At 35.4% G+C, this 11,152-nt stretch overlaps 1 protein-coding gene and 1 long non-coding RNA gene across 5 annotated transcripts; both read left to right on the plus strand.

The window, feature by feature from the left end:
* Positions 1-397: 397 nt before the first annotated feature.
* Positions 398-1,425, plus strand: LOC145034114 (ethylene-responsive transcription factor ERF105-like). The gene has a single exon (XM_078982503.1). It carries the CDS (start codon positions 484-486, stop codon positions 1,201-1,203), a length of 720 nt encoding a protein of 239 aa, XP_078838629.1. The 5' UTR covers positions 398-483; the 3' UTR covers positions 1,204-1,425.
* A 1,066-nt stretch (positions 1,426-2,491) lies between these two features.
* On the plus strand, positions 2,492-8,292 carry LOC145037746 (uncharacterized). Of its 4 annotated transcripts, none has more exons than XR_013678965.1 (6): positions 2,492-2,634; positions 2,941-3,076; positions 3,229-3,319; positions 3,471-3,711; positions 3,801-3,879; positions 8,110-8,292. It is a non-coding gene; the product is annotated as an uncharacterized LOC145037746 (long non-coding RNA). The 4 variants fall into 4 exon arrangements; XR_013678964.1 differs by lacking the exon at positions 8,110-8,292 and adding an exon at positions 3,961-4,223 and having other exon boundaries at positions 3,229-3,388; positions 3,801-3,875; XR_013678963.1 differs by lacking the exon at positions 8,110-8,292 and adding an exon at positions 3,961-4,223.
* Positions 8,293-11,152: the final 2,860 nt, after the last annotated feature.

Genomic DNA, 11,152 nt, shown 5'->3' on the forward strand with positions numbered 1-11,152 from the left:
AAGATAACAGAATAATTAAACTCAATTGACTATCATAATGTTACCTCCAAAATAATTACACTATTCATTGTTTTAAACATCTTTATTATACAAAGTTATTGTAAAAAAAAGAAAAATAGATTACATGTGCACTTGTCTATTATTTCGACACCAAACGTGAGAAAGATGGAAGAATTTTATATGTTTAATACGAAGCATGTGCTCACAAAATAATGGCTTTTTTTTAATTTATGCAACATTTAATATTGTGCCGTTACATCAAAAAATGAATATATAACAGTCACTAATTATACTCCTTTCTTCCCTATATATAAACAACCAACACCACCAAATATTATACAAAACCCATTTCGATTTTAATACTTTCCACCTCGATTTCATTCGAATGAATATTCTCGACAATCTTTCAGCTGCAATATTTTGATAATTTTCAAACTCTCACATGTTCATGAATTTTGATACCAATTGATTTATTTGGAAAACATGAAAGAATCATCCATGAAAACCAATCAGGAATTCTTGAAGAAGTTGGAAACTTCATGTTTTAACGACGAACTCGACTGGTCACTTACCCTTGAAGATCTCGACCTGAGTTTTACTCATGATATTATTACCGACGTTACTTCTCCCATGATCACCATATCTTCCGATGATCAAAACATTGCTTCAAAAGTATTTCCGATTACAAACATCGAGGCAGTATTACCACAACACCAATCAGCAAATTTTCCGGCCATGGGTACGTCTCTTCCCGCTGTTATGGACTTCACAGACGTGGCTCTAAACTGGGATTTTACGACAGGGCGGAAGGTGGTCTCCGGTGGAGAGGTTCACCAAGTTTTGCCGCTAGTTAATGAAGATTTTACTCCATCACTGCCGCAGAGGAAGTATAGAGGCGTTAGGAGACGGCCGTGGGGGAAGTTCTCGGCGGAGATGAGAAACCCAGAGAAGAAAGGGAGGAGGCTGTGGCTGGGGACGTATGATACGGCGGAGGAAGCTGCCATGGCGTATGATCGAGCAGCTTTTAAGTATCGTGGATGTCAAGCTGTGCTTAACTTCCCGCATTTGATTGGGTCCCACAATGTAAGCCCTGAGAAATATACCATCGAAAGACGGTTGCTGAAGTCCGGGTGTTCATCGTCGTCACCCTCGCCTGAATCACCTAGAAATAACAACCGGAAGAGGAAAAGCACTGCTGATTGATATGTTTTTCTCTGAAAACAAGGGCTGCTTGTATTTTATCATTTTATGTAAATATTTACCAAAATATGGTAGTTTAAAAGGGGAAATTCATCAAATGACAAATGAGGTGTGGTTGAAGAAAATGACCTAGAAAACTTTCAATAAATGGTCATGATTTCCTTTAGAGAGGGTCTGGACAGAACTCATTCAGTTCTGAATAATTAGAAAAGATATGAGAAAATGATGTGACAGTTGTGTTTGAACATACAAAAATAATATATATATATATATATATATATATATATATATATATATATATGTTTGAAAACGAAAAAAATTATCAAAATCATTTTTTTGTCATGGTTATGTAAAGAAATACCGAAAAAGATCCCTATGAGGAATTGTTATTCAAACACATGTCAATAAGGAATTGTTTTTTGCATTACAATGGCCAAAAAACGATTTTAAAAAATATTTTCTTGTTAATTTAACAATGTTTCACCGTTTCGCACATACCATTAAATCAATATAACAAATTAAACTATAAAACTATGTTTCTAAAACAATTTTTTCGTAGCATCCTTTCAAATTTGTTAAGTTTTTTTTTTTGTGTGTGGTTTTACGAATTTACCCCGGACATGTCATTTCCTCAGAGGTTTTCCAATTCCTCTAACACTAAAAAAAAGTCCATTTTAGTGACCAAGTTTTTAGTGACAATCTGAAATCTGATCACTAACTGCATCCTTTAGTCACCATATAGAAAATCGTCACTGAATTTTGGTAGCGGTACAAATTCAATGACCAACTTTCAATAGTTGTCACTAAGAAATCACTATTCCTTGTTTTTCAAACCCACACACTGGCGACATAATAGTGGCCACTAAGTTTACAACATGTAAATTATTTAGTGACCAAAAATCTAAGTCACTGTAAACGTCTTTAACTTATATATAAATATTCCATTTAATAAAATCCAAAACTTATCCATATTATTAGTTGTTGTAAACGTCTTTAACTTACATATATAATTTGGTAAACATCTTTAACTTACATATAAATATTCCATTTAATAAAATCCAAAACTTATCCATATTATTGGTTGTTAAAAATAAACCGATGAATATTGTTTAAACAAGTAATTATGTTTTTCGTTTTAATTTTTATATATAAATTGATTATATTAGTTTAAGTCAAATTTTTAATCTTTTTTAAAAGAAAAGATTATATATAAAAAAATTCAACAGTATGAAATTTGTATGTGTATTTAATGGAATTATATAATTGTTAAATGGTACATACACCCCTAAATTGACGTTAAGTTACGCAACAATAGTTCTCGTCAACGTTGACATATACAACCCTCAATCGACGAATACGCAACTCTATTCGGCAGTTCAACACTTCTCTCTCCGGTTCACGGTGCACTCCACACCCTCCTGTCGATGCACCTAGGTATGTCTCCGGGCTCACCCCCCCCTCTTTCTTTCTATCTATCTACTCTTGCTCTGTTGTTTAAAGTGTGAAAGGTTATTGTCGATTGCTTTATATGGATTGCTTGATTAATTAAGTTAGTGATTTCAAACTTATGAAAATACATTTTCGTTCTACTGTTATTTCAAATTATGATTCTTCTTCCAATATTCAAGTTAGTAGGCTTTTCTATAAGATACTTTTTTTGTGTAAACGATGCACGCAAGATGTTCGATGAAAATCCCCACACAAAATTCATTATCATAATATTCGATATGTTTGACTCAGGGGCTTTGGAATAACAAAGCTAGTCCTATCATGGGTGATTACATTGTACACACTAAGGCAAAATGGTAGAAATGCAGGAAATGCTTTCAGGAAAAAATATATGATTGGTTCCATGAGCTAAGCCAACATACATTTGGTAAAAACTTATTGTTTTCCTTTTCCTTTGTGATAAAATGTATGGTGTATTCTTTTTTTACTATTTTCCTTTATTTTCCACACAATTCCTATTTTCTTTCAAATTTATCAAGTTATATTTTATGAAACCTAATGCATTCCTTTTTCTTACAGGTGATTCTGAACCTACAAAGATGTTTAACAGAATAGCTAATCTATCAAACAATCAGATAATCAACTACAAATGTGATCCATTTGAGAAATGGTTGGTGTTAATATGGAATTACCCCTAGCTCAACAGACGTTTCTATTTGACTATTTCATAGTATAACATGTTAGCATATAACACCACCTATGGTAAATTCCTGCGTTTTAATAATAGCCTCATACCATTCTGATTTAAGTAACTTTTTCAGTTGATCAGTAGCGAAGTCAAGCTCTTGAAGCACATGCAGCATATTTGCTCTTTCAAAGTACAAAAGATAAGTTAAAATGTGTTCTTTTTTTTTTCCTACATCAAAGTACATTGGTAACAATAACATATTTATATGTCTTCAATAGGTTACTGGCAATGAGAATCCTTTGATTCTTATTTCTTTTGCAACAAAAGCTCTAATCCTGGACTAATTACTTCAAAGTTTCATGTCACTGAACCATGTTTATTCTCTTAACATATTGTTTTCATTTTCATTAATTTGAGGTTTCTTATTTAGAAAAGCTAATGCTTCTTGTTTCTATACATGAAGGAAAACCCGCATTCACTTAAAGCAAGAAGATTTGTTCTTTCCTCCCTACTTTCAAGATGATTTTCCAGTTGCCATGTAGGTAATTTTTTACTCATTTTGTGTTTTGAAATAGGGAGTTGCATACTTGCATCATCAACTAACATATTAATTTTTTATTTAGCACTTGTTATTTCAGTGGGAAAACTCACTAGAGACCTACTAAGAAAGTTGCGATCTTTTGGCCCACAAGAATCTTATTTACACTTAACAGAGGATACTCCTTCCTATCTGTCTTGGTTGACTTTTAATTGTCATCTCATCATGAGACTACTTTTTTGATTAGTTTGAGCATTACATCAATCCTATGGTGCACATGCAAACCTAAAGCTTTGGATCTAGGTTTTCTTTAACTGTACATGCAATAATAATTATCCAAAGCCATAACCCTATACTAGCATGCTATTTTCAAAATTAATACCTAATACAAAGTTAGATGATTACCTTTCTTGTAGCTTGCTTGATCTTTAACCTTTGAGAACTTAGCACCTCAAATGTGATGTATTTAATAGATCACAAACAACAAGAGCAAGTTGGAGGAATATGAGAAAGATGATAGGGATCACAAAACTCAGTTGGTACTCTTCTTAGGGTTCAAGTGTCGATTTTAGGAGTCCCCTGGGGTCTTTATATAGCTGAGCTACTAGGGTTTCAGTCAAAACCCTAATCTGATTGCTTAAGCCCTAAGCAGTCCACATGATCCTTCCAGAATGCCCCTATGGACGATTTCTATGTGGGATTCCACATAAATTTCATCCATCTCCTTCTATTAGGAGTCCATAGCCCATATTTTAATTATCTTATAATTACAATATCCGTTCGTTAATTTAATTAATCTCTTTTGATCACTAAATTAATTCCAAATTAATTCTTGACAAATATTAATTAAATAATATGATTTCTCAATTAATATATTATTCTTATAATATATTAATAAATCACAATTAACCTCTTTCTCCATAATTCATCTAGTTAAGTTGTTATGGTGAAGGCAACCTAAAAGGATCATGCTACTATCGAGTCAAATACATACAAATTATAGTTATGGGCTTAGACACCTAATCCAACAATTTTAAGATACCCCTCATATATAAATATTACTGTTCTCAGGTTTAAAGGCCAACCCAAATAGGTAATTATCATTTATCAATCAATTTTTGTAATTGTATTAAATGAACAATGTGACATCCCCATTTTCACGACCAGAAAAGACCGATTTTGTTTATGCTTTATAAAAATCAGAGTACCTCTTTTAATAAAAAATGTTGCAGAATTTGTTCCCAGTAAAACATGATAAATATGTTATCAAAGCATTTCCGAAGAAAAGTATTTTTATTAATTTTAAAACATTGGGATGTCATCGTCAATACAGAAACATAAGCATAAACAGAACTTACATTTATTTACACTAGTGATCTACATCTCTTTAATCTCTTAGTATAATGTGACTTCATATCAACACCTGTGATATAAATAAACTGAGTGAGTCAGGTTGGGAAACCTGGTGAGGACATAGGGTTTTCAACCCACAATAATATAATTATTATGTTTAAACAATCAAACAATCAACCTAATTACTCATCCCCATTATCTTCTTTACTCTTAAAGATCTATCCTAAAAGTCATCTATTCGTTTATTCCGAAGTCCCTTGCTTCTAGGGTTATAGGACTGGCACTAAATCCATAGCCACCAATACTCGTTCGTAAAGCACTAATTCCATAGCTGCTATAGTTTATTCATCGGGTACTAAATCCATAGCTGCCAATGTTTATCTAATAGGTACTAAGTCCATAGCTACCAATTCCTATCAGGTACTAAGTCCACAGCTACCAGTATTTGTCCAATAGGTACTAAGTCCATAGCTGCCGATGTTTATTAGGTACTAAGTTTATAGCTGTCAATGTTTACTCACATCATCTTTTATCTTTCATCATTCATCTACCCATGTCATACCCAACATATTCGTATATATAAAATACGTGTACAGTTTAAATCATTTAAAACATGTATAAAAATATTTCACCAGTATAGACAACAAGTATTCAGACAATATGCACATATAGCATGTAATTATATTAAAATACTTCATATCTATATGTAAGATGAAAGTAACTATGCACTCACATCACGTAATTTATATTAAATACTTCATATCTATGTGTAAGATGAAAGTAACTATGCACTCACAACACATAATATATATTAAATACTTCATATCTATGTGTAAGATGAAAGAGACTATGCACTCACTTATTAAAGTGATGATTCCAAACTCGGGCAGCGCTTCGCTTTTAACGATTCTATTTTCCTTCGACGAAACCTAGTATTATTACCACTAGAGTTTAGTCTATTATTCGCCGAGACTAATTAATAGTCTAGCTATTATTACTATTATGTAAGCGTTAAACAATACTTATATAACCCATAATAATATCCCAATTACTTATTATTAGTTTGTAGCACCTGGTTCCTGGTACGTAAAAATTTATCTAAGTAATTGTCATTTTAGCCTTGGACTCGGCGAGTTGTAGGTCCGACTCGCCGAGTAGGGACGCGGTCCGGGGGCACGCTTAAGTTGTCGACTCGGCGAGTCCATATCCTGGACTCGGCGAGTCATCGCTGTTTGATGAAACCCTAATCCCAAGGGTTTGCCCCCTATTTAAGCTAGCTTGTGCGACCCAAGCTCGCCCCCATTCACCCTCAGAGCCCTATATCTTGTCCAAGCTTTGTTTCCTTGTGATTTTGAAGCATTTGGTGTGTCCTCTTGAAGTTTTGGAGTGGGAAGAAGAGTAGATCAAGAAGAAGACGAGGTCAAGCATCTTTGAGCTATCTCAGTGTGTTCCTTAAGGTATAACTCGTTTCCCCCCTTGTTTTCATGCTTATTGTCCGTTATAGCTCCATTAAAGTCCTTTCTGAACCATTTCCAAGCTTGGGTAGGTTTGAGGGTTCGTAATAAGCTGATTAACCTTTAGATCTAGGCATGGTTGAGCTCCAGGAGCTCAGATCTACTATCTTTTTGGAACCATATTACATGAAAGCCCTAGATCTACCCTTTTGGTGCATTTTGGACCCTAAAACTCTCATGGTTGCCTATTTACACGTAAAGTTGGAAACTTTACGTGTAAATCAAGCCCCAGGATCACAGATCTATGAATGGCGTGAGCTGGATTCGAGCAGAATTGACCATATAGTAATTGCATGGTAACGACTCGGCGAGTCGAGAGCCGAACTCATCCATGAAGGAACTCGGCGAGTAAATGCCCTGACTCTGCGAGTTCAAGACAATCTTCGTAAATCAAGAACAGACTCGACGGGTTGTTCATACAACTCGGCGAGTCACAGCGTAGAGTGTTCTTCGGATGAAGGCGAACTCGGCGAGTTGTTCATACAACTCGGCGAGTAGGATGCAGGACTATTAAGACTTGGGTATAGAGAAAGGGACTCGGCGAGTCGGCAAGCCAACTCGGCGAGTCTGTTCAACTGGCAGTTGACTATGACTTAACTCATGACTTGTTAAGGGTAAATGGGCAATTTACCCTGAGGGTGGTTAGCAGTATTTGACTAAGTGTTTGGTGGGAATTACAGCCAGAGGATTTCCGGAGCAGCAGCAGACAGACTATTCCCACACAGATCAGCAGCTACTACTAGGTGAGTTACCTTCCAGTAGCGGTGGGTCTAAGGCCACAATGCTGGCCCACCAGTAGGAGATGTATGATAGATGATTGTCTTTGTGATATCATCTAGGTTTGCTACTACCTGATATGTTATATGTTAGCATGATATGTTATATGTGATAGTAGTAGAGTTCGGTTGTTAGGACCAAAGGGTAGTCAGACACCCCAGATACGTGTGACAGTATGTGATTATATGTTTGCATGCTGGCTTGTTATGTTATATGCGATAGAGGTAGTAGGAGGGGACCAATCCCTGAGTTCGGTTGCTAGGACCGAAGGGTAGTTCAGGCACCCCAGATATGTCTGATAATATGTTATGTTATGATATATGTGATAGTAGAAGTAGGGGGTGAAATAGTCCCCGAGGTTTGGTCGCCAGGACCGATGGGTAGCCAGCACCCTATAATGGCTTGACATAGGTAGTCAGCACCCCAGAATGGCTTGACACGGGTAGGTCGGCACCCCAGAATGGTCGTACCAGGTAGGTCGGGCACCCCAGAAATGCCTGGCAATATGTATGATATGTGATTGTATGGTATGGGGTATGATGAGGGAACTCACTAAGCTTCGTGCTTACAGTTTTCAGTTTTGGTTTCAGGTACCTCTTCTTCGAAGGGGAAGGAGTTGGCGCGGTAGCGGCCCATCACACACATGTTTCGTATTCTGCATTATGAGATCTTCCTGGGGATTTGTGCTCTGACATTATTATGTTTTATGAAATCTTTTCTAGACATGTGATATCTTTATAAAATGTTATGATCAGTAAACGTTTTAATTCGAATGTTTTGCTAAGTATATGTTTTCAAAAATGAAATTTTTGGCTCGTATTTTTAGGGCGTTACAAGTTGGTATCAGAGCCCTGGTTTGAGGGATTCGGACGCACCTTCGGGGGTGTTTGAACTCAAATCGAGGGATTAAAAGATTTTGGAAAGAGAAAATGTTTTCTAAAAGGCTAAGTAAAGGGTTTTAAGAAAGAACAAAGTGTGTGATATGCGCGACCGGCCGAGCTGTCACACCCCAAAACCAAGAATGGTGGAAACGTTCTGGGGCGGAGGACGTCATGTACAATATCACAACAATGAAAAGTAGTAAACAAGCAACAACATCATCCATTTCATTAATAATATAATTATTATACAAGTGTTCTGTCAAATTTTGATAAACACTAAAGCATAAATCAAAATGAAAGATGAGTCTTGAACAAGCTCCATCTTCCTTTCTCCTTGCATCGGTACCTGTCTATGATGACCTGTGGATACAAGTAATTTTGAAAGCGATTATCAGCTTTGAAGCTGGTGAGATCATAAGTATTTTAGTGTCTTAAATTGTAAGTTTATGAACTGTAAGTATAAAAATGTTTGTAAACTGTAAGTATAGAAAATGTTTGCGAAACAACTGTAAATGTTTGAAAAACTCTAGAAATCCCTATGATTCCTACTTTTACATAAAGGTGTCTTCTACCAAGACTTTACTGTTCTCAATGTAGTCTTCTACCAAGACTTAACTGTTCTAAATGTTCGTTTCTTGTAAAAGTGTGTAATTTTCCCAAGTGTAACTATCATTATCAAAATATAGTTTTTACATTAAATGTTTAAGTGAAATTACCACTAAATATATGTAAATGGAAAATAAATGTAGTACTGTAGTGTTGTATTATAGGAACTACTGCTGTACTAACTACCTTAAACCGGATTTATATTAAGGCATCATGTGATTAATTGCACCATACTATCGACTGGTAACAACGACATATGAATGGTCGTAAAACGGAATGACGTTTGGCACCCGCAGACCTGCAGGTCCGGCTGTAGCTAGCAGCAAGGTGTAGGATAGTCAATCCAGTATAGATCTATACGCAAACTCACGCTCTCCCTCCAAGAGAATTCTGGCTACAACTCGGGTCATGACATTTAAGGCATGCTCCGATACAGTGGATCACAATTATTAACGTATTCATGTATATATAATGTAATGAACTGTTCTAGTTATAATGTACGTGCTCTCAACCTAGCAAGTATAGTAATGTAATCGTTCTAGTATCGTTGTATATGTTATTCTCTAGTATAGTTGTATATGTTCTTCTCTAGTATAGTTGTATGTATTCTTCTAGTAGTAAGTATTGACTCATGAATGAACTGACTCATAGTATGATATTGTGTTATAGTAATAGTTCTAGTATTTTCCTAAACTACCCTTGTGGTAGTTTACTAGTAATCTAACTGGTACGTATGGACATGGATGTATACCCTTGCTACCCAAGGTCATGGGATGAACTAGAAGGACCTTTTATGACTATACATGTACACGTGATATATAAGAAATATTTAAACGACCTTCGGACGAGTACCCAATATCCCACCAGACCACATCTCAAGCGCGAAAAGGAAATAGGGTGGATAGCCTTCCTAAGTCTTTTAAACATTTCTTATATAACTATACATATAGAGGCATGCAATTTATAATATAAAAGTATAAATAAGTTTTGTAAAACATTTGAAACATAATTATTATCTTAAGAAAAGATCGACTTGATGTCAATCTATAAAACAATTTGAAGGCATGGGTTTGATAAAACAGTTTAGTATAAAGAAACATTTGTTTGAAACACAACTGTAAATAAGTTTGAAATGTAATATACATAGTAAAATGTACAGTGTAATAAAGAGTTTAAAACATATAAAATGTTTATAAAAATCATTTGAAGGAAACTGTTTGGTAAAACGGCTAATGTGTAGTAAATCATTTGGATGTTGCATATTAATCACATGTGATTGATATAATAATTAGCATAATTCTACTTATTAATCACATGTGATTGATATAATAACTAGTATGATTCTACTTGTATCCCCCCCCCCCCCCCCCCCCCCCAATAAAACATTTAAAAGTAGTTTAAAACATTATTTAAGGGGTATGAACTCACCTGTAGTAAGTGACTGGAATTTAACGGACTGTTATCGTAAGGAAGGATCGGACAAGTGCTTGGTGTCAAGTGAAGACTTTAACACACACAATGATCCTAATTACATATGAAGACATATGTATATAAATAATTAGTGATTAAAACACTAATTATACAAGTATAAACATTTTAACGAGGGGAAAACACTTTTGGTCAAGTGCTAGGAGGCTAATGGGTTGCAACCAAGGAGTGCAAAGCCTCTAATGGGAGTTTATTGTCAAATGACCATATGCTTTGGAGTTTACGGCCCAGGGGAGTAAACTCCTAGCCGCAAACTCACAACAAAGTCTCTAAATGAAGCCTATCATTTATACAACTAGTTTGGTGAATTGTTTAAAGGCTAAATCATGTGTTTGGGCTTCCTATTAACTCCTTTGAGGAGTTTACGGCCTTGGGACCATATCCCATGGAGATTACGGCCATAATCTCCTTTGGGGGAAAGTTTATGGTGTTTTCAAGTCTCTAATACTTCAAGGTTATAATCTATGTTGGGTTCTAGGCATAAGGAAGGAGTTAGGGTGTCATTTGACCCCTTTACAGGGGTTTACGGCCCAAGAACTTGTCTTGGCCGTAAACTCCTTAATACTTGTGATTCCTTATGTTTTCTAGGCTTTAAACACTTTAGGGTACATGTCTAAATTCAAGCCTAAGCCTTAGGAAGTGTTTGTGGCATCAAAAC

This window comes from Lactuca saligna, chromosome 3, assembly GCF_052625555.1.
Source record: "Lactuca saligna cultivar CGN05327 chromosome 3, ASM5262555v1, whole genome shotgun sequence".
NCBI lineage: Eukaryota > Viridiplantae > Streptophyta > Magnoliopsida > Asterales > Asteraceae > Lactuca > Lactuca saligna.